The 23786-nt window shown below is 41.1% G+C and overlaps 1 protein-coding gene and 1 pseudogene across 1 annotated transcript in view; both read left to right on the top strand.

The window, feature by feature from the left end:
- The first annotated feature begins 6789 nt into the window (after positions 1–6789).
- LOC103746877 lies at positions 6790–7467 on the top strand (annotated as a pseudogene).
- A 54-nt stretch (positions 7468–7521) lies between these two features.
- The window catches only part of Catspere (catsper channel auxiliary subunit epsilon), a 95910-nt gene continuing 79645 nt past the window's right edge, over positions 7522–23786 (top strand). Inside the window, exons 1-4 of the mRNA XM_008849187.1 lie at positions 7522–7542; positions 8766–8843; positions 20214–20320; positions 22564–23056. Coding sequence (XP_008847409.1) covers positions 7522–7542; positions 8766–8843; positions 20214–20320; positions 22564–23056 — 699 coding nt within the window. The remainder of the gene's footprint in view (positions 7543–8765; positions 8844–20213; positions 20321–22563; positions 23057–23786) is intronic.

Raw genomic sequence — 23786 nt, 5'->3', positions numbered from 1 at the left:
AATAAAAAAAAATAATGAATAAAAAAAAAAAAAGAACAGTTAGGTTTTGTAAATTGCTGGTAAGTAAATTTTACTACCAAACTGGATAACTGGCCGTTTCTTTTAAAATAAAACATAGGGGGCTGGAGAGACGGCTCAGCAGTTAAGAGCACTAACTGCTCTTGCAGAGGACCAGGGTTCAAATCCCAGCACCCACATGGCAGCTAATTGGAACTCCAGTTCCAGGGGATCCAATGCCCTCTTCTGACCTCTATAGGCATTGCATGACAGGGGTGCACTTAGATACATCCAGGCAATACACTCATACACATAAAAATGATTAAAAAAAAAACAAAAACTTAGACCTACCAGTTCCACTCCTAGGTATTGACTCAAAAGAAATAAAAACATGTCCTCAGAAAGGCTTACAAAAATGAATGGTCATAGCAACTTGATTTGCAATAGTCACAAGTTGGAATGACCCAAGAGCTAACATGTGACATATTTAGAAAATGAAGAACATACTACTGAAATGAATAACACAGTGCATGCATCTCAAAAACTTAGCTTTTCATTACTATAACAGCTACCTGAGGTAATCAGCTAATGAGGAGAGTTTACTTCAGTTCAATATTTGGAGGTTTCAGTCCACGGTTGGCTGTCCCCATTGCATTTGGGCCTGTGGGAAGGCATCACATCACAGCTGCAGCACTTGGGAAACTTGTCACCCCACAGCCACAAATACAGAACAGAGGAAGGTGCAGGATCCCATGAGCCTCCTTGAGGGTACACCCCAGTGACCTGAAACCTCCCACTGGGCCTCACCTCTTTAAAGCGTCTACCTCTTCCCAATACAGCCACCCCCTGGGGATGAGTATTTAACACATACCCTTTGGTCCCCTTCAAGGTCCAGACCACAGCTGTAAGGATAACTGTGAAAAGAGAAGCTCAAAGTAGCAGGCAATGCATTAAAGTATAGGCATGTATGAAAACCCAAGCTTTCGTTTCAAAACATGTATATCTACAGCCATTCTCAGACAAAACCTACAGGCATGAATGACTTTAAGATTTTTAAAAATCTTAAAAGATATTTTCTTCCCACCTTGAAGAATTATAAAATGAACAAGGAAAATAAAACAAAAAGCTCAGATGACTTAATCATTAATGATTTAATCATTAAGATGGAAGTCACAAGCCTGGTGGCACACACCTTTAATCCCAGCACTCAGGAGGCAGAGGTAGGTGGATTTCTGTGAGTTCAAGGCTAGCCTAGTATACATAGCTGGTTCCAGGGCCAGCTGGGGCTACAGGGAGACCCTGTCTCAAAAAAGAATAAATAAATAATAAATAATTTAAAAATAAAAAAGATGGAAGTCAGGAAAACAATGCAAAGGATAAATATATTTGAAAACTTTGAAAAGACCTATAAAGTAGATAAGCCACTCAAGACTGATAAAAACGTTTGCGATTAAGAATAAAAAGGGGTGGCTGGAGAGATGGCTCAGTGGCTAAGAGCACTGACTGCTAGAGGACCTAGATTTGGTTCCCCACCACCCACATGGTGCCTAACCATTCATAACTCCAGGTTCAGGGGATCTGATGCCTTCTTCTGGCCTCTGTAGGCATTGCATGACATGGGTGCACCTACATATATGGAGGCAAAACACTCATACATATAAAATTTAAAAAATAACAAATTTTTTTAAAGAATGAAAAGGGAAGGTGTATAAGGTGGCATACACCTGGAATCGCAGCACTAGGGAGTGGTAACAGGAGGATCATGAATTCTGTGCTAGCCTGGGCTACATAGCAAGACCCTGTCTAAAGAAAACCAAACAAAAAAGGAGATATATCACAGTTATGGAAAATATGTAATGCATTTGACTCCCTAGTAATGCTTTTTAAGTCTAGATGGGAGGTTTGCCCAGCAACACGTATTAACAGAGTTAAGCACAGAAGTAGAATATTTGGCTAGGCCAAATTCCACCAAAGAGACCAGGGAAACAGTTCAGCTGCTAATATTTGAAAGGCACCAGCAACAGATGGTTTCATCTAAGTTCTTTTAAGCTTTAAAGAGCAAACAATGCTGATGATATTTCAACAGATTATGAATATCTAATCTCTAGCATCTCTTAACCTATGTGCTACACACAGTAGTAGGCAAGACAAGTCCCTAACTTTCATTTATGCTATTGTAGCTTATTTTAAAACATTATAGAAAGTTCTCATTTATTTTATAAATCTAGCATAATTCTAAAATCTAAAACTTGATATAGTTCCCAAAAAATCATTAACATGTCTTTTTAAATTTTTTAAAAAACTTTATTGCTGAGCGTGGTGGGACACACCTTTAGTCCCAGCACTCGGGAGGCAGAGGCAGGCAGATCTCTGTGAATTCAAGGCCAGCCTGGACTACATAGTGAGTTCCAAGCCAGCTGGGCCTACGGGGAGACCCTGTCTCAAAAAGACCCCCCCAAAAACTTTATTTTTATTTTTGTGTGTATGAATGTGTTGCTTGCATGTGTGTAAGTGAATCCGTGTCATGCAATGCCTGAGGAGGTCAGAAGAAAGCATTAGAGTCCCCTGGAACTGAAGTTACACACATTGTTAGTTGCCATATGGGTACTGGGAATCGAACCCAGAGCCTCTGCTGAACCATCCTCCAGCCCCAACATGTCTTTTTTTAATATGTAAAACTTTTAAATAAAATGGCAACAAGAAATACCTAGAAGATATGAGATGGCGCGGCAGGTCAAGACACTTACACTGCAATCTAAAAACCTAAGTTCAATCCCTGGAAATCATATAAAGGTGGAAAGACAGCACTGACTCCCCAAAGTTATCCTCTGACTTCCACACACACACCATGGCATGTATGCCTTCCCCACATGGTACACAGGCCCATATATAATAATAAATAAAATTTTAAAAGAAATCTAGAAGAAACCTAAGAAGTGATATATTATGATGCTTTATTGTTACACATCCAGGAATCTGTCAGCATCATCTAGCACATCATCAAAGTAAAGAACATAAAACATCATTACAGTACTTACCAGCTCATGATTAGCATTTCAGAAAGAAAGAATTCCATCCTCATGCTTAAGAGACCTAAGAACCACAACAAAAGCAAATAAGCCTGCAACTGAACTCATCATAGAACAGCAGGGAAACAGAAGCTTTTAGAGAGAAAATCGTCTTCAGAGGAATGTCTCAATAGCAGATTTTAAAAATCCCAGTGTGCTGGATAGCTTTAGTGTCAACTTGACACACCTGGGTTGAGGGAGCGTCAATTGGGGAACTGCCTTCATTGGACTGGCCTGTGGCCATGTCTATGAGGGCACCTTCTTGATTGTTGAGTGATGTGGGTATATTATGGGTGGTGCCACCCCTGGCAGGTGGGCCTGTGTTGCATAAGAAAGCAGGTTGAGCAGGGACCAGGGGAGCAAGCCAGTAAATGGTGTTCCTCCATGGCCTGTGCTCCAACTTCTGCCTCCAGGTTCCTGCCCTGAGTTCCTACCTTGGCTCCCTGATAAACTGACCCAGGAGATGTAAGGTAAAGTAAACCCTTTCCTCCCCAAGTTGGTAGTGGTCAGAGTGTTTTGTCACAGCAATGGAGAGACAAACTAGGACACCCAGGAATTGGGGGCTGGAGAGATGGCTCAGCGGTTAAGAACACTGTTCTTGCAGAAGACCTGGGTTCAAATCCCAGCACCCACATGGCAGCTAACAACTGTCCGTAACTCCAGTCCCAGGGGATCCAACAGCCTCTTACCTACATGCACACAGTACATGCATACACATAAAATAAAAATGATAAATAAAATATCTTTTAAAAATCCCAGGAATTATATTTGGAAACAATGAGTAAATTTGATATAATGGCCGTGGGTGATACTATAGTTAATATCCCATAATATATCTCCATTTCAAGCATGCAGAGTTTTCAATGGGCTATAAATCTCAACAAAGGTCAAAGGACTGAGATCATGGGCAGTACATTCTGCAACTGCCAGGCGATTAACTTAGAAATCACTGAAAAAATTACCTTAAAAAATCTCCATGTTCAAATTTTTTTTTTTTTCTGGGCCTCACTAGGTAGTTCAGGCTACTCTTGAATTTGTAATCCTCTTGCCTCTGCCTCCAGATTGCTGGAATTATGGACATATGCCATCACACATAATTCCATGTGGGGAATATTTAAGTACACATGTCCATGGGTCAAAAAAGAAACCAAGGGGCTGGAGAGATGGCTCAGTGGTTAAGAGCACTGGCTGCTTTTGCAGAGCGCCTGGGTTTGTTTCCCAGCATCTGCATGGCGGCTAACAACTGAGATGGCCAAACTGACTCCATTTTGCTCTAGCTGACTTTGGCTTTACCCTGTTTTTTCCCAGCCAATCCCACTGCAGCCAGCCAGGTAGAAGGTGTCATGCAGGCAGTTTCAGAGAGTACATTGTTTCTACAATACTGGGAAACTTACAAGTAGCCAGGTAGTACTCCCCCACCCAGCCTAACTAAAACTTATTATTAACTGAAAACCTCTTTGTTAACTGATTTGGCCCCAATCTAGTGTAACTATGGTGATCTGGTGTAACTGTGGTTATTCGCTTTGCCCCTGGAATGATGTAATTATGGTTTTAAGCTTTATAAACCTGGTTTCCCATCTTGTTTTGATCCAGTATTTCCTCACTCTGCCTCTATTCCTCCCTTTTGGAATGGGACTCTGTATTTGGTTCCACTGTATGTTGGGAATATATAGTTTGTCTTTTGATTTTAAAGGGAAGCTGTTAAGAGAGTGCCCTGAAGTCTCAAAATAGACTTTGGTCCATGGACTTTTGAATAGTATTGAATCTGGTAAAGACCATGGGGACTTTTAAGGTTGAACTAAATGCATTTTGCTTTTTAAAAAAATATATATGAAGAGGATAATCCTTTTTAACTATTTCATTTATTATTTTTATTTTATGTGTATGAATGTATTGCCTGCATGTATGTGAGTGCACCCGTGTCGCACAATGCCCAGAGATCAGAAGAGCGATTCAGATTCCCCTGGAACTGGAGTTAAGGATGGTTCATAGCCGCCATGTGGGTGCTGGGAATCGAACCCGAGTCCTCTGCAAGAGCAGTCAGTGCTCTTAACTGCTGAGCCATCTGTCCAGCCCCTGTATTTTGCTTTTTATATAGTCATGAACCCATGGGGCCCATGGAGTGGAATGTGGTGGATTGAATGAGAATGTCCCCCATAGGCTCCAAGTATTTGGACATTTTGTTTCCAGTTGGTGGCACTGTTTTGGGAGGTCTTAGAAGGTGTGGCCATGCTGGCAGAAGCATGTCACTGGTGGTGGACTTAGAGAGTTCTTAAGCCTTGCCAGATCTCCAATTGCTCTGTTTTCTGTGCCCAATTGAAGATGTGAGAGCTTAGCTTCTGTTTCTGCTCCAACCACCTCTGCCACTATGCTGCCCCACCATGATGGACCCTTACCCCCTTGGAACTGTAAGCTAAACTCTTCCCTTGTAACTAATACAGTCCCCTCCTGTGATCCAGCTGTGGTCATTGTGGAACTGTGGTCCCCTCCCATGAGCTGGAGCTGTAGTCTTTTCCTGTGAACCTGGAGCTGTGGTCCCCTCCAGTGAGCCCAGAGCTATGGTCCCTTCATGTGAACCTGGAGCTGTGGAAACATCCTGGGAGTTGGATGGATGCCCCCCAACCCATGAGCTAGAGTTGTGATCTCCTGTGAACTTGAGCTGTTGTCCCCTCGCATGAGCCTGAAGCTTTGGACCCCTACCATGAGCCACAGTTCCACATTCCTGTGGTGGTGGACTGATGGTGGAGCAGAGTAGAGCATGGAGGACTTCCTGATGTTTGGTAGCAGTTTCAGTCTTCTCTAAGTGACTACATTCCCCACAACCCTTTCCCCTGAGGTCCCAGGTTGTGCATGGCAGAGGCTTTGCCTTTTGCTGGGGATAGGGGAAGCCTCTGTTATTTGCAGATTCTGGTCTTGGGAGGACTGATTCTCTGGAATAGAGCTCTCACCTCCCCTGAGGCCCAGCTGTGGTCCACACTCCACATGTGGCCCTGGGCATCCAGGCCTTGATGTTGGACCTCTCCCACTACCAGGCACCAGAAGTTTTTCATTATTTTTCCATTACTCTTCTACAGCCCCAGTGTGCCTTCACCCATGCCCTAACTGAACTTCTAGAGATAAAAATCACATTCTAGGAAGTATGAAAAAAAAAAAAAGAAATAGAACTGTAATAACTAAGATGATATAATTCTCAAACTAAAAATATGTGATTACGCCGGGTGTGGTGGCACACGCCCTTAATCCCAGCACTTGGGAGGCAGAGGCAGGCAGATGGTTGTGAGTTCAAGGCCAGCCTGGTCTACATAGTGAGTTCAGGTCAGCTGGGACTACAAGGAGACCCTGTCTCAAAAAAATGTGATTAGATTATATTTTAGAATATAAACTTGATATTCTATATGCCTACTATAATTTTTGAATATTGTTGACAAAACTACTACCAAGCTTCAACAATAATGTGAAATTTGTCACTGTTCCTATAATGTGAGTTTGCCATTCACTCCCTTTCCAAATTCTCCAACCTATACAAAGTCTTTCAATGTAATTATATTACTTCGTGAAGAAAATAATGCTAATGTACAGCCACAGCAGGCAGGCTTTTAGGAGTTCATGGCCCTGAACCTGGTCGAGTGTCCCTCCTTGAAGATGAGAATGTTACAGTCACCAAGGAGAGTGACAGTACCTGAAACCTCAGACTGCCACACCAAAAAGTCCAACTTCCTCCAACATGGCAGGCAAGAAAATGTTTATTGTCTATGCACATTAAGAATCCAAGTCCTTCCATTGGGTCCCTGAAGAAAGTGGCTATTGATGAACTGAGGAAACAGGGCTGCACAGTCACTGTCTAATTTATATGCCATGAACTTTGAGCCAAGGGCTAGAAGAAACAGTATCACTGGTGGTCTCTCTAATCCTAAAGTCTTCAGTTATGGGGTGGAAGCATTGAAACCTGCAAAAAGAACTCTGACCAGTGACATCCTTGAAGAACAGCAAAAGGTTCAGGAAGCTGATTTAGTGACATTTCAGTTCCCACTATACTGGTTCAGTGTGCCAGCAATCTTGAAGGGCTGGATGGACAGGGTTGCTGTGCCAAGGGTTTGCCTTCGACCTCCCAGGCTTCTGTGTCTGGTGTTCTTAAGGATAAATTAGCCCTCCTTTCCTTAACCACGGGAAGTACAGCTGAGATGTACACAAAAACTGGGGCCAGAGGAGATTTCCGGTGGCTGCTCCAGCATGGTACATTCCCCTTCTGTGGATTTAAAGTCCTTGCCCTGCAGATCAGTTTTGGTCCTGAGGTTTCATCAGAGGAAGAAAGAAAAACAATGTATCATGGGCCCAGCAGCTGAAGAGCATCTGGAAGGAAGAACCTATCCAGTGTACACCCCCTTGGAACTTTAGGGAATAACACTTTATGCTCTAGGTACAGCATGTAAATAACATACTAAGAGATCCAAAGCATATGCAAGGAGAAGAGGGTGCTGTATCCAAAGAGAAATGGGATGTAGTTAACGATTCCCACCAATGAGTGATGCAACCAGATCAGATGCTTTAATAATCAGCTTGTATTGAACCAGTTCAAACTGATAATTATTCACTTAGGTTTTCATTTCTTTAATGTTCCTCTAAAGTTTATCTCCCTATTTTCAACCTTCATTGTAATTTTAGTTCACAGATAGTTTTCTGGGTGTGGAGGTGGATTTGTTTATTTTTAGTGTGATGAGCCCATTCAAATCTAATGTTTTAGTACTACGTTTAGCCTTCAGTCTTTTTTTCCTTTTAACTTGTAGATTCTTATGATACATTAATTGAACAGCTGGTTAATAGTTTTTAGAATTAAATACAGTAGAAATTTTAAAAAAAAAGAAAGTAATGCTAGGTTCTGGAGAGATGGCTCAGCAGTTAAGAGCACAGTCCACTCTTGGAAAGGACCCAGGTTTGGTTCTCAGCACCCACTTGGTGGCAAACAACCATCTATAACTCCAGTTCCAGGGGCTCCATTGCCCTCTTCTGGCTCCTTTGGGCATGGCATGCATGTGGTACATTTACATACATGCGGGCAAAACATTCATAGACATAAATAAAAATAAACCAAAAATATTTTTTAAAAAAGCAATGAGAATAGAATTTTTTAAATTAAAAAATACATACTCTGCTTTTGACATCCTAAAGTGGAAAACAATGAAAAAATTTAAATAAGTAGAAAAGTTTTGGTGGTTTGGCCACAACTAAATGAAGCTTGTATAAAATATAAGGAAATGCACATATATTTTAATCTCTACCATGTTTTTATTCTTTGAGAATTTCATACATATACACAATGTATTTTGGTTTTGTTTTTATAACTACTTTATTTTTATTTTTATGTGTGTGTTTTACCTGCATGTATGTAAGTGCATCCATGCATAAGGTGCCTGTGGAGCCAGAAGAAGGTGTCAGATCCCCTGGAACTGGAGTTAAAGACAATTGTTAGCCACCATGTGATTGCTGGGAAGAAAACCCGGGTCATCTGCAAGAACAGCCAGTGCTCTTAACCACTGAGCCATCCCTCCAGCCCCTACATAATGTGTTTTGATCCTATTCACCCCCACTCCTCTCCTTAACTCCTCCAAGATCATCCACCCCCTACCACCCTCCTAATTTCATGTCTTTTTTTTTTTATAACCCATTGAGTCTAATTTGTGCTGCCCATACTTTCTTTTCCAGGATGTCACTATATGGGTGTTTGATCCAGAAAAAGCCGACATAGATGAATTGCTGTGGAATGCAGAGACACCTTCCCTGGTGAGTGCAAACATTGCCATAGGTCAGATCACATGCTACCTATCTGTTTTTGAGAGCCATGTATAATCTAGACTCATAGGGTGTTAAAACTGCCTGGAGCTAATTTGAAACATTGTTAGCATCCACTTGTTTGGTTTAGCCATCTCTTGGTATTTTGAAACCTTGCTTGATCTGTACAATTATAAACCCCTCTGTATGGCGCATTCTTCCTATCACTGTTGGAGAGACTGGTCATCAGTGTGCCTTAAAGATGCCCTGTGAGTGTCCCCACTGAAGCCATGCCTCAAAAATATGTCTACTACCTTAGGATTTCCTAAAGGTGTAACACAGGGACTAAATCGGCCTTTTATTTGTTGTGAATTTACCTCTCTCAAAATTTAAATTCTGTATTCTGTTACAATTAAAACATATTGAGGAAAACCAGTATACCAGTATAGACCATTATTTTCTCTCACGAGACCATCATATTGTAGTGTGTGAGGAACTCTGTGTGTGTGTGTGTGTGTGTGTGTGTGTGGTTAGTCAAGGTTCTCTGAAGGAACATAACTAATAGAATACACACACACACACACACACACACGATTTATTAGGTTGGCTTACAGTCTATATATAGTCTAGGTAGTCCAACTCAGTCACCCACTAGAGAGCCTGAGAATCTGGTGGTTGTGCAATTCATGAGGATGGATGTGTCCCGATCTGGCATTGAAGGGCTGGATGATTCCCGTAGAGTTGCTGGTCTTCAGTTTATGTCGGAACCCAAAGAAGTTGAATCTGATATTGGTGAAGGAATGCCACAGCAACAGAATAGATAAACTCTCCAGTGAGGGAGAAGGCAAGCAGGCACAAAGCAAAAGCTCCCTTCTGCCATATCCTTTTATCTGGGCTGTCACCAGAAGTTTCCACCCACGTTTAGGATGGGTTTTCTAGAGTCAAAATCTGATCAAGAAAATCCCTCATTTCTTAGTTAATTCCAGATCTAGTCAAGTTGACAAGCAAGATTAGCCATCACAGTGTGTATGTGTGTATATATGTGTGTATGTATAGTATCTGTGTATGTGTGTGTACATGTGTGTATATGTGTATATGTGTGTGTATGCACACGTGATATGTTGTAGGGAGCATGCCACTACATGTGTGGAGGCCAAGGGACAACTTTGTGGAGTTGATTCTTTCTGTCCACCTTTATGTGTGTTCTGGGGATTAAACTCAGGTAGTTAAGCTTGCTTGGCAAATGACTTACCCTCTGAGTTGTCTCACCAGCCCTTAGATTTATTTTAACTGACCTCAGAGTCACTAATTCTTTCTAATGTGGTCTTAGACCCATTCACTTACATATTCATATCAATGGTAGAGACATATTATTTTGTTAACAGATCTCTTATTTGACGTTGATAGTTTCTTACTACCTAAAAATGTTTTCACTTTTTAAAAAATTATTTTATGTGTATGAGTGTATTGCCTGTATATGTACAAGTGCACCCATGTCATGCAGTGCCCATAGAGGTCAGAAGAGGGATTCAGATCCACTAGAACTGGAGTTATGAATGGTTGTTAACCATCATGTGGGTGCTGGGAATTGAACCCAGATCCTCTGCAAGAGCAGTGTGTGCTCTTAACTACTGAGCCATCTCTCCAGCCTCACATTTATTTTTTAATTGAACACAGTATCCACATTAAAATGGAAAACCAGTGTGGGATAAATATTCATGTTTTATTGTGTTTAATAAATACAAGAAAGATGTCCAGCTATGAATCCACCCTTGGAATATGGACATCAGTGCCCCGTCTCTTCCTCTGTTTTGAAAAAGTTTTTAAAGCTGGGCATGGTGGTGCACGCCTTTAATTCCAGCACTTGGGAAGCAGAGGCAGGAGGATCTCTGTGAGTTCAAGACCAGGCTGGTCTACATAGTGAATTCCAGGCCAGCTGGGGCTGGAGGGAGATCCTGACTCAAAAAGACCAAAAAAAAAAAAAGTTTTGAAATATAAGGTTTGCAGTTTCTCACCTTGCATTCATTTTTAAAATAAAGCTTTTATTTTAAAATGAGTTTACATTTACACAATTATTGGACATACTGTCCCCTATCATTCTCTTATACTTGTATATTTGTCACAATTATTGAACAAATATTGACACATTGTTTTCAGCCAAAATCCACGTTTATAATCTTCTTTCCTCAGTTTTCCTAGTCTTCCTTTCCTGTTTCCAGATCCCATTCAGGATCTCATTATGTTCAGTCTTGTCTCCTCGTGAGTACTTCTTGGTTGTAACAGTTTCTAGACATTTTTATGACTTTCACAGTTTCAAAGATTCCTGGTCAAGTATTGTACAGAATGTCAATAAACTGGGATTTGTCTGAGATTTTTCTCATAGTAAGAGTGGAACTAGATGTCCCTAGGAGAAAGATCACCATGGTCCAGAGTTGTTCCCATGACATCATTCCAAGGATCCATGCTGTCAGTGTGACTTGTCAGTCAGCATCACCCCTCATGGATTTGTTTGAGGTTGTGTCTTCTACTGGAAACTTAATTTTCTTTTTTTAAAATATTTTATTATTTTAATTTTATGTGTATAAGTATGTTGTCAGCATGTATGTAAGTGCACCCATGTCATGCTAATGCCCACATAGGTCAGAAGAGGGTTTTAGATTCTCCTGGAACTGGCGTTACAGATGGTTGTTAGCCACCATGTGTCCTCTGTAAGAGCAGTCAGTACTCTTAACCTCTGAGCCAAATCCCCAGCCCTGGAAACTTAACTTTCTATTCTTGCTTTCTCTCTTGTTCTCACTATGCGGTGTCATTCCACTTTCTTTTTTTTCTACATTTATTTATTAATTCATTCATTGTGTGTGTGTACATGCATGTGCATGTGTACATACATGCCACAGTGTGTGTGGGGGGGTTTCAGAGGACAAGTCTCCTTCCAGCATATATGTCCCAAGGATCCAACTTAGATGGCCGAGCTTGATGGGAAGTTCCTTTAACTGCTGGCGCATCGTCTTGGCCCCTCATGCTCTTTCACTTTTTTAAATTTAAATTTTATGTGTTTGAGTGTTTTATTAGCATATATGTAAGTATACCACATTCATGTAAGGGCCATGGAGGCCAGAAGAGGGCATTCGATCCCCTAGAAATGGATTTAAAGTCAGTTGTGAGCTGCCATGTGGGAGCTGGGAACCAAACCCAGGTCCTCTGCAAGAGCAGGTAGTGCTCTTTTTTTTTTTTTTTCAACAGAGCATAAGGTAGTGGTTAATTTACAGAAGAGTGGGAGTCCCACATTTACAGCTTTGCCATAAAGTCCACACTCAAATACAGATCCTGTGACCTCCCGACAGCCATACAAAATTGTGAGAGAGGTTCCTCTTGGTGTTCTGGGCGTCTATGTCCTTTGCCCCTTCCCCCACATGCAGCTAAGGTTGACCGATTGGGTGGGAGGGGTAACTGACTCCCCCTGGACTCCTTGGTGAGTGTGGAAGGAGGTGTGACTACAGCTTGCCAGCAGAGTGGTCAGAGGACACTTCCAGTTGACACCCCACCCCTTCCCCTGGCTCTTACAGTCTTTCTGCCAACCTCTTCCGAAAAAGTCCGAGCCTTGGAGGGGTGGTAGGTGTGGGATGATCTTCCTCCCATTGAGGCAAGGCACTGAACTTTCATGTCTCTGCAGCGTCTGTTCTCCATGGGTTTTGGCCAGTTTGGGGATTCCATCTACACCACGAGGAGGCCAGACCCATACCCAGGCCGTCTCCCGGTTTTTTTTTTTTTTTTTTTTTTTTTTTTTCATTTTTATAGAACATATTTGAGTCAAATTTGTGTCCCCACGTGTCCTTCAGTGGGGATGCACCCACTGGATCCTGGTAGGGTTGGGGTTTCTTAACCCAATTCCCAACATCTATGCCTGCATTTTGTCTGACATGAGCTTACATGGTACTCGTATATGTTGTCACCACTGCTGTGAGTTCATATGAGTAACTTCCCTGCTGTCTAGAAAACTCTGTTTCCTTCTGGTCATCCACTACCTTTGGCTCTTACTGATAGGTAAAAAGTTGGCAGAGAACAAGCGAATGGAGGAGGAGGCACCAGGACACAGATAAAACTCCATCAAAATAGGGTTTATTAGCAAAGGAACACATGGGAGAGATTCCCTTCCTGGCAGGGAAAATGTCTGCTGGGGTCTTTTTAAAAGGGAGGCTTCTGCTTCCCGAAGAAGGCGGGAAGATGTATTTTTTTAAAGTTGGGTAGGGGGGAAGTGGGAGAGTGGGACTGTTAAAACCTGTCCTCTTTAGAGATCAAAGGGGAAGCCTACTGTGTTGGCCAAACAGTGGAGAAAAGTCTGCTTCTCTTGACTTCAAAGACCAAGGTGCTTATCAGCGAGGTTCCCTTTTCTCAGGAGCTTGAGAAGTCCTTGGGATCCTGTTGGTGAGGGGGCAGGGCTATCTGAACCTTAACACTTACAATCTTTCTGTCACCTCTTCTGCAATCATCCCTTAGGCTTTGAACAGCCACTGCTCTTAACCACTGAGCCATTTCTCCAGCCCTCCACTTTCTTAATAAAGGGGTTTACAACTGGACTCGGTGGCACATGCCATTGATCCCCACACTCAGGAGGTAGAGGCAGGCAGAACTCTGTGAGATTCAGGCCAGCCTGATCTACATAGTGAGTTCCAGGCCAGCTGGGACTATAGGGAAATGCTGTCTCAAAAATTAATAATAATAATAATAATATAATAATAATAAATGAATAAGTTTACATAATTAAAAATTCTTCTGTGTGACAGAACTATCTGTTACCCTGGCTGGCTTGTTCAGTACTTTGCTTGTACCAATGTGGACTCATACTTGTGTTGTGGGTTACAGCGCATACTTCTCTGTTTACTGAGAACTTACTCATTTGGCTAGTCTGTCCCTTTTGACATATTCCCATCATTGGTTTGATCTGATTTTAATACTTTTTTTTAACTTTCTGGCTGTTCTAATTTGCTTTTCTGATGCTATAATAAAACACTGACAAAAAGCAACCTCTCACATTGATGGAATGAGCCACTTGGCTGCTGCGTTTAAAAGCCACTTTCAAAGTGTTACACTGTTTTGAGAAACAAGAGATAGAATATGGAGGATTATACCAAGTACAGCCGATTGCAGACTCACTGACGGGAGTGGCCAAGGGTGGCAGAAGACCACTGTATTCCTGAAATTTGGGTCAGAGGAAGAAGGCTTGCATAGTGGTCAAGATAAAAGTGACTTAAATCCAAGAATTAAGTCGGAATGTCCCTGGTTTAAACCAAGTTGCTAACAAGGCTGTTCATCTTTCCTGGCACAGATGGTACCAGAACCTGGTTAGAAAGCCCCACCTTTCACTCTGTCGTGGTTGTGTTTGTTTGTTTGATTGTTCATTTTAATATTCTAGGGGACTGTGATGGGGAACTAGCAACGGCTACCCAGGACCTACCACGGTGGCTACAACTAAAGACGCTGACATCAGGTCAAGCAAGATCTTTAGACATGTAATTTATAATTATATTATATTTGAGAAGTGACAAAATTGTCATGGTGGAAAACAGCTAGTGGCTTTCAGAAATCAGGGTTTGTGAGGAGTTATGTCTCTGTATAGGGTCTTGCTATGTAGCCTGGCTGGCCTGGAACTCACGATCCTCTTCCCTCAGCCACCTAAGTGTTGGGATTTTAGGTGGATGCCACCATACCCAGCTAGTTATGACTCTTAAGTGGTAGCAAGAAGGAGTTTCTTCTCTGTGACATACTTAATTCTGTGTTCTGATTGTAGAGGTGGATACAAGAATCTACACGTGTGACAAAATGTCACAGAACTAGCCAAAAAAGAAAAAGAATACCCATAAAACTTGGTAAACCTAAATAAAATCTTTATCTAAGTTAATAGTGTTGTATCAAGATCAGTTTCTTTTGTAATTTTGATTTTTTAATTTATGTTTGTCTGTATGAGTGTCTGCCACAGGTGCCTGCAGAGGCTAGAGAAAGGTATCAGATCCTCTGGAGCTAGGGGTTATAGGGAGTTGTGAGCCACATGTTGTGGATGCTGAGAGCTGAATTCAGGTCTTCTGGAAGAACAGTATAAGCTCTTTTTAAAATTTTATCTATTTATTTTTATTTTCTGTGTATAAGTGTTATGTCTACAGGTATGTAATTGTACCATGAGTGTACAGTGCCTGCAGAGGCCAGAAGAGAACATCAGATCCCCTAGAACTGGAGTTACAGATGGTTGTTCACTGTGTGGGTGCTGGGAACTGAACCTGGATCCTCTGCAAGAGCAGCCAATGTTCTTGACTACTGAGCCATCTCTCCAGCCTTTAGTACAAGCTTTTAACCACTGAGCCATCTCTCTAGACTACACATCAATTTCTTGATTTTTGACAATACATTAGGAATGTGTGTTGTCATTGAGGAACTGTAGAGAAGGGATATACAACAACTTCTTGTGACTCAAAGTGTTTTGAAATAATTTTAAATCCTATTTAAAAATTCCTCCAATTCCTTGCTCATTGTACTAGGAATAAAATCCAAACTATTTTCCACCTGCACAGTGTGATATGCCCCTGTATATCTTTCCTCTAAGTCCCTGTCTACTGCACTCAAGTCATTGTCTTCCTTCCCATTTCCTAAGCAGAATAACTCCACCCACCCTGGGGTTTCCTTTCTCTCACAGCTGTACTATGAGAGAGCTACCCTCTCCTGGATGCAAACCTTTTTCCTTTATTCACTCAGTAAGTATTTACAGATGGAAGTTTGAGAAGCACAAGCTCAAGGCAGCAGTTCACTCTTGTTTGTTTGTTTATTTGGGTTTTTTGTTTTTTTAAAAAGTATTTTGTTGATTATTTTTATTTTATGTATATGAGTATATTGTCTGCATGTATGTAAATGCACCTGTGTTGTGCGGTGCCCATGGAGGTCAGAAGAGGGCATCAGATCTCCTGGAACTGGAGTTAAAACAGTTGTTAGGTGCCATGTAGGTGCTGGGAACCAAACCTGGGTCCTCTGCAAGAGCAGCCAGTGCTCTTAACCACTGACTGACCCATCTCTCTAGCTCCCCCACCCCTTTTTTGTTTTGTTTTTGGTTTTTTTGAGACAAAAAAACCCCATCTGTAGCCCCATCTGTCCTGGAACTCACTATGTAGGCCAGGCTGATCTCACAGAGATCCACCTGCCTCTGCCTTCGGAGTGCTGGTATTAAAGGTGTGAACCACCATGCCCAGCTAGCAATTCACTTTTGGACATTGGTTTGAAGTGCTTGTGAGACAACCAAAGGTTAGGGTTAAGAATATCATTTGGGGGCTGGAGAGATGGCTCAGCGGTTAAGAACACTGACTGTTCTTGTCAAAATGTCCTTGGGCCTGTTAGCAACACACTCTGTTCCAAAGGCAAAAACTGTCAACATGTCAAAAGTATTTGGGAACTTGTATCTAATCCTTAAAATATTTTAGAGTTACCTCTTCAGAGGGGGAATGTTAGAGGGGAGGGAGTGGACATGGAATTGATCAAAACATCTTATATGCATGTATAAAATTCTCAATAAAGTTTTTGTAAGAGCTAAAAAAAAAAGAACACTGACTGGTTTTGCAGAAGACCCAGGTTTGAATCCCAGCACCCACATGGCAGCTAACAACTGTTCATAACTCCAGTTCCAGGGGATCTGACAGTCTCTTCTGTCCTTCGAGGGCATTGCATGACACGGTGCACTTACCTACATGCAGGCAATGCACATGTACACACAAAATAAAAATAAAAGAAAAAAAGAATATCATTTGGTATGTGGATCTTGAGCTAACTGTAAAACTTGGGAGTTATCCACGAGATGGAGTAAAACAAGTGTCCAGTATACAAAGAGGAGGGTGAACTTAGAGGAAACATTTCCTCCATGCTTCCAAGCGAAACCAGACATGGTCGAACAGGACCTTTGACTTATCTTCACATAGATGGACTGGTTTAAAAAAAAAAAAAGAGCCAGGAACTCCTCCCAAGCCCATGTGACTCCTGAGGAACAGATCCTCAAGTGACCTTAAGTGTAAAAATAAATTGATTTATTTGGGCCAACCATATGGCCTTAAACACCCAAAAGGAAAGTATAACCAAAGAGTAAAGTCATCAATGTACTTCTTTAAGAGTTCAAGGGGTTACACTTCCCAGACATTAGACTTAAGTCTATATAAAAAGTTATTTAGACAATTATTTCTCATTGATGATTTTGTTCCTAACCAGAATGTGCTGCTCAGATGTAAGACTTCAAATCTTGGTCTGCAATACTGTAGTGCCCACCTGTAACTAAGGGAGACAACCAGCTATTGTTCTAAAATGATGGATAAATTTGTTTTCTCCTCCTATTTGGAAGCCTTTGAGAGGGAACTGACACTGATTCTACTCCAACAGCTATCAAAGTGTCTGAAAGAAAATCCTGAATCCATTACTCTAGAGTCCAGCCTTGGCAGACAAAAGAAAAAATGAGGAAGAACCCAACAGAGGGATGCTTTTGGAAGCCCTTGTCAAGAAATTCCAATGGACTCTCATATGATCATTTGAAAACTGCTCTGTTCTTAATTTTTTCTAGTTCCCTGTCTGGAACTTGTAATGCTAATTACTCTTGCCTTTACTTCTCCTTCACATCTCCTATTCAGGATTCGAGGACTTTCTTTTCCCTCTTAAAGATAAGAGTTATGCAATTTTTTTAAGTTATGGAGTCTTTTAGATAGACCCACTGAAAGGGTACTCCAATTGCCTCACCCTGCATCCCTGTTCAACATGGAAGAAGCCAGAGCAGTCTGTGTTCCTATTCCCTATTGGCAATTTGGGTAACCCTTCCAGAGGATGGCATGATAAAAATAGGAGGTAGGGCTGGGCTCAAAAAGACAAAGCAAAAAAACAAAAAAAAAACAAAACAAAACAAAAAAAAAAACAGGAGGTAGGAATTGGCTAGGCAGTTAGGGTAAAAAGACCCCAAAGAAAAGTAGCCAGTTTCTTGGCTAAAAGTCAAAATGTCCTTGGGACTGTTAGCAACATACTCTGTTCCAAAGGCCAAAAATGTCAAAAGTATTTGGGAGCCTGTATCTAATCCTTAAAAGATTTAGGGTTACCTCTTCAGAGGGGGAATGTTAGAGTAACCAAAAGTCCCATAAAAATAAATTAAGAAGAAAGAGTGCATGAAGTTATCAGAAAAAAAAGTGATGGGGAGATATGGGAGGAGTTGGAGGGGAGGAAGTGGGCATGGATTTGATCAAAACACCTTATATGCATGTATAAAATTCTCAATAAAGTTTTTGTAAAAGTTTAAAAAGCAAACAAAACAACTTGGGAGTTAGGTAGGACTTGGATGGTACTTGAAGCCATGTGAGCAAAGGGGATCGCCAAGAAGGGAATATACTGTGAGATGAGAGAAGCTCAAGGTCAGATGCTGAGAACCTTTGCTAGAGCAGCAAAGAAAGTTAGTGTGGAAGTATTAGCATTAATGAAGGGCTCTAAATGGAAAAGGCCAGCCCAGTGAATCACATGCTGATGACAGAAAACTAAAAAATAAACAGAAGTGCATTTAGTATGGTTAATAACATGTATAATTACAGACTAATGTTAGAAATAGAAATAAACTTCTAAGAACAGTAACATAGGACCACCAAGATGATTCAGTGGTTAAAGAGGCTGCTAAGACTGACAACCTTAATCTGATCCCCTGGACCCACGTAGTAGAAGGAGAGAATCACCCCCGCAAGCCGTCCTCCGATCTCTACATGTATGTGCCATGCCTCACATGTACACACACACACACACACACACACACACACACACACAAATAAGTAAAATAAGTGAATGAATGAATAAATAAATGTGAATTTTTTTTAAGAGTAACAGAGAGGCCTGGGGAGATAGTTCAGTGGGTAAAAACAGTTGTTCTGTAAGCATGAGGACCTGAGTTCCAATTTATGCACACATGTAAAAACCAGGCATAGCTGTGCATGCCTGTAACCTCAGCATGGGGGAGGTGGGCAGAGACTGGTGGATCCTGGAGAGTTTGCTGGCCAGCCAGGCTAGCTGAAATGGTGAGTTTCACATGCAGTGAGAGACCCTGTCACAAGACAATAAGGTCATGAGCAACAGAGGAATGGAGATGATGTCCTGCCCTGAGCCACATGTATGCAAAAGCTCTCACACCACAAACTCACGTGCATGCACCACGCCACACATACATACAGAAAAACAGAGACAGAGAATAACACCACAGGGATTGACGATAGGACAGTAGGGTAGTGAGGCTTTGTCATGAATTCCTAGAAATAGAAATAAATGGACATGCTCCTTTTAGAAATCATTTGGTCAATGGTCAATACATATTACACCAAGAGTTTTTAAAGTATACATAACTTTTCACCCAGTCATCACTTTTCCAAGCTATCAAAAGCAATTTTTTTTTTGTCTTTTTGAAACAGGGTCTCCCTGCAGCCCCGGCTGGCCTGGAACTCACTATGTAGACCAGGCTGGCCTTGAACTCACAGAGATCCACCTGCCTCTGCCTCCCAAATGCTGGGACTACAGGGGTGCACCACCACGCCCAGCTCAAAAGCTCTAGTCTTAACTATAGAAAGACTTTATTATGTCCATAGAATGTCACAGAATAGTGAAAAAGATAAACTACCATAGGTGAATGTTGGGTAAATGGTGATAATGCATTCAATATAATATCATGCAGCCATTGAAAATGGTGTTCATATAGACCGTAATAACATGGGATAACATAGACGTGTCGTAGAATCTTGTACTTGGTAGGTCTGATGAAAATGCACTAAATGTTGGGGCTGGAAATGACTCAGTAATTAAGAGCACTGGCTGTTCATATAGAGGACCTGGGTTCAAATCCCAACAGTAATTCCAGCTCCAAGGGATCCAACACCTCTTCTGTCCTCTGAGAGCATTGCACGCACTTGGTTTACTTACATACATGCAAGCAAAACACTCATACACATAAAACAAAAACAAATCTTTTAAAAAAATCTTACCTTTTTGTATTTAAGAATCTCCAGTCTTAGTTTATAGTGGATTCCAACAGTACAAGTGTGTTTTTCTATATGTTGGCTATTGTACTATGACTTATTCACTTATTTTTACAGTTAGGGCAAAGCGATGTACTACTGAGCTATAACCCCATTCTGTGACATTTATAATTTATAAAGTTCTCACGCGGAAGAGGCTAGACGGTTAACATAAAAAAAGGCTAAATCTTGAAAATACGTTGAATTTATAACCATAAACAATGTTTTACCTAGAAGAACAAATTTAACTCCTTATCAAACACATCTAAGTATTTCAGAACGCTTTTGGCTGTGGAAATAATAAAAGAGCATTTTTATTTTTATTTTTTTCCAGAATTCCCAAATACTGAGCAAGCAGTTGGCAACTTTGGGACAGCATCCCACAATACATACAGTTTTGAAGAGGAAAACTTATCTCCCAGATACCATATTGATGGAGGGGTAGTGAATTTTTAAATTTTAAATATTAAATTCATCTTTAACTAAAAAATGCAAATCAGAAATTTTTAGAGATTTTGAAAACCTTAATGGAATTTTATGAATGCATCTGACATGATTTCCAAGGGAATTCTTTTATGATACAAAACATATTTGTGATAATCCCAACTAATGATCAACTCAGAAAATGCCAATCAAATTCTTGAGTACTTCACTATTTGAGTTAGACCCTAGCCCTCAGTCCAAGAGCCTCAAATGTTCCCTGCTGGTTCATGAAAGTGTCCCACTGAGGTATGATAGATGTAACAGTCACTGCCTCCACCAGTGTCCATACATACACACAGATCCTCCTACATACACATAGTTAAGGAAGGAAATGAGCAGAGATGTCCTGGTAGAGGTCAGCCCAGGGTACCATGGAACATACAGGAAGGCCCCAACTTGGGCCTGGAGGAGAGGGGAGTGGAGAGGGCTTTCCTAAAGAGTTAATATCCTCATTATTGAAGAAGTTCAAAATTGGGGGAGTCTTCTAAGTGTGTGTGAAGGGGTTTTATTACGAGAGCCTTCAAAGTACCCTGAGAAAATAGACGCATTCTAAGAGATGCAGAAAAATTAAATTTGTAGGTAGGGTGAGGAGTGCCTTTTGTGGGAGACAAAGTATCTTTCAAGAAACAATAAGCTGGAACTAAAATTCTTCCTGATTTTATAAAGCTTGGGAAGTAGGAAGGTAGGAAAAGCAGTCCTGTAAAATCAAATTAAAGGCCCTCTCTGATGTAGGAGAAAGGGAGGCAGGTTAAAATAACACTTGTTTCTTACCTGCTTTAACAGCTTTATTGAGATGTAACTTACATGCCATATAATCCACACTTTAAAAATATGGTTCAGGGGTTGGAGAGATGGCTCAGCAGTTAAGAGCACTGACTACTCTTGCAGAGGACCCGGGGTTTGATTTTTAGCACCCACATGGTGGGTAACAACCATCTGTAACTCCAGTTCCAGGGGATCTGATGCCTTCTTCTGACCTCTGTGGGCATTGCACAGCATGGGTACACTTACACACATGCAGGCAATACACTCATAAATAATAACAATGATGATGATGATGATGATGATGATGATGTTCAGAGCTGGGTGTGGTGGCACACGCCTTTAAGCCCAGCATTCACGAGGCAGAGAAAGACAGATCTCTGAGATCGAGTTGAGGCCAGCCTGCACATTTATATATATATATATATATATGGTCCAGGAGAGATGGCTCAGTGGTTAAGAGCACTGGCTACTCTTGCAGAGGACCCGGGTTCAGTTCCCAGCACCCACATGGTGGCTAACGACCATCCATAACTCCAGTCCCAGGGAATCCTATGCCCTCTTCTGATCTCTTCGGATATTGCATGACAGAGGTGCACTTACATATGTGCAGGTAACACACCTCATACACCTAAAATAAAAATAAATAAAATATTCTAATGAAAATATGGTTCAGACCAATCCAATGCCTTTGGTATAGTCACAATATGCAGCCATTGCCACTGCTCTATGAATAGACCATATTTAATATGCTCATCCTTTAGTTGATGAGCATCTTGGCTATTTCCTCTTTGGCACTGTTAAGAATCATGCTGCTGTGCCAAGACTTTCAAGTGTCAGTATGTTTTCATTTCTCTTCAGTACATACTTGGGAGTAAAATTTCTAGATCATAGGGTATCTCCATGTTTAATATTTGAGGAATGGGTATACCATTTTACATTTCCATCAGCAGTATATGAAGGTTCCAATTTCTCCACATCCATCCTACAATACTTCTTATCTGCTTTACATATATAGGATAGTATGACTCATCAGTTAAATCAGTGTGATATAATTAATTTTAAGGTTGTAGAGAGAAGATGTATGAGTGGGCATGGTATGGAAGAGATACATCTTTCCAGGTTATATAAGAAAGCAATAGATTGAGACTAGAGAGGTGGCTCAGTGGTTAAGAGAACTGGCTACTCTCCTAGAGGACCCAGGTTCAGTTCCCAGCACCCACATGGAGGCTAACAACCGTCTGTTAATTCCAGTTCCAGGGGACCTGATGCCCTCTTCTGGCCTCCACAGAAATGATAACATTTCATTATTATTTGTTTTATCCAGGGGTTTATGTTGATAAAAACTTTAAAAATTTAAAATACAATAAGCTACACAATATGAATCAGAGAAAAGAGAGATCATTGTATTCTCCCCCGCCCCATTTTTCTCTTCTTAGAACCTGGGTCATTCGTTTACCAATGACCTCAGAAGATTTACTAAAAGAGATTAAAGGCAACCAAGTGGCATTCCAAGACTGCTTTATTGCAAATCTCCCTTTCCTGTTGACGTTCCCTATGTTAACCATGCCTGAGATCCCGCAGTATTTACCACTCACTCTGCCAGCCGGGAGCCCACTCATGACCACCTGGAGCGCATGCGTTCCTTCCTTCGCTCTCGTGATCTCAGAACTGGAAACCTTTCAGACAAACGATTCCTTCCGGACGTGGGTCGCAGTGAGAGTCCCTCCGAATGTCCTCAGTGATGCAGACAGGCACAGCGTGGAGGCCGTGAGCCTGCTAAAGACTCGGATCATCTTCCTCATCAAAGGCACTCTTTACCTGAAAACTCCTTCCACGTTTAAAAAACTGGAAAGCAGTACAGGTCTTCCTGTCGGAAGAATTCTTGGAATTTCAAGAAGAAGATGGTGTTGGATCAAATATTTCTCTAAGGTTAGTGAAATATTTAATACACGTGTGTATTATTAATATATGTTTAGATATATGCACTCTACCGTTTATTCAGTAATATGTCAGGGGCTCTACTAAGCAGCATTTTTGCATGGTTATTTTTATCTCCCATCCAAGTGCTAACCAAGCTGGAGTCCACTTAGCTTCCTAGATTAGACACAATTCAGCATGTTCAGAGTAATGTGGCTGTGGACACAGGAATGTTGTAAACAGTGTCTCTCTAACCCAGTTTCTCAGAGGCTTCTCTCCAGTAAAGATGCATCACCAGCAACAAAGAATAAAATCTTGTATGCTGTTATGCAGAGAAATGTAGACCTATTGTAGGGGATTTTATTTTACTTTGAAATGGGGAAAAGCTTCTTCCAATATTTCCCCCAAAGACCTTTCAAAAATCAATCAAATTTTAGGACAAGCATGCTGGCACACACCTTTAATCCCAGCATGTGCAGAGGCAGAGGCAGGTGAGCTCTGTGAGTTCAAGGCTAGCCTGGTCTGTGCAGTGAAACCCTGTCTCAAAGGGAAAAAAAATTAGTCAAAATTTCCATTTATGACAATATTTTAGACAATAGATACCAAAACATTTTTGCTACAAAACATTACAAATGTTGCTCAAATTTTTAAATGTTCTTTCTTTTACTATTTTATTTTATTTTTATTTTATGTGTATGTGTGTATTACCTGCATGTATGTAAGTACATCTGTGTCATGTAGT

Source organism: Nannospalax galili, unplaced genomic scaffold (assembly GCF_000622305.1).
Source record: "Nannospalax galili isolate Female #2095 unplaced genomic scaffold, S.galili_v1.0 scaffold543, whole genome shotgun sequence".
Lineage (NCBI taxonomy): Eukaryota > Metazoa > Chordata > Mammalia > Rodentia > Spalacidae > Nannospalax > Nannospalax galili.
Note: the sequence above shows the minus strand (reverse complement) of the source record. Positions and strands in the feature narration are given on the sequence as shown.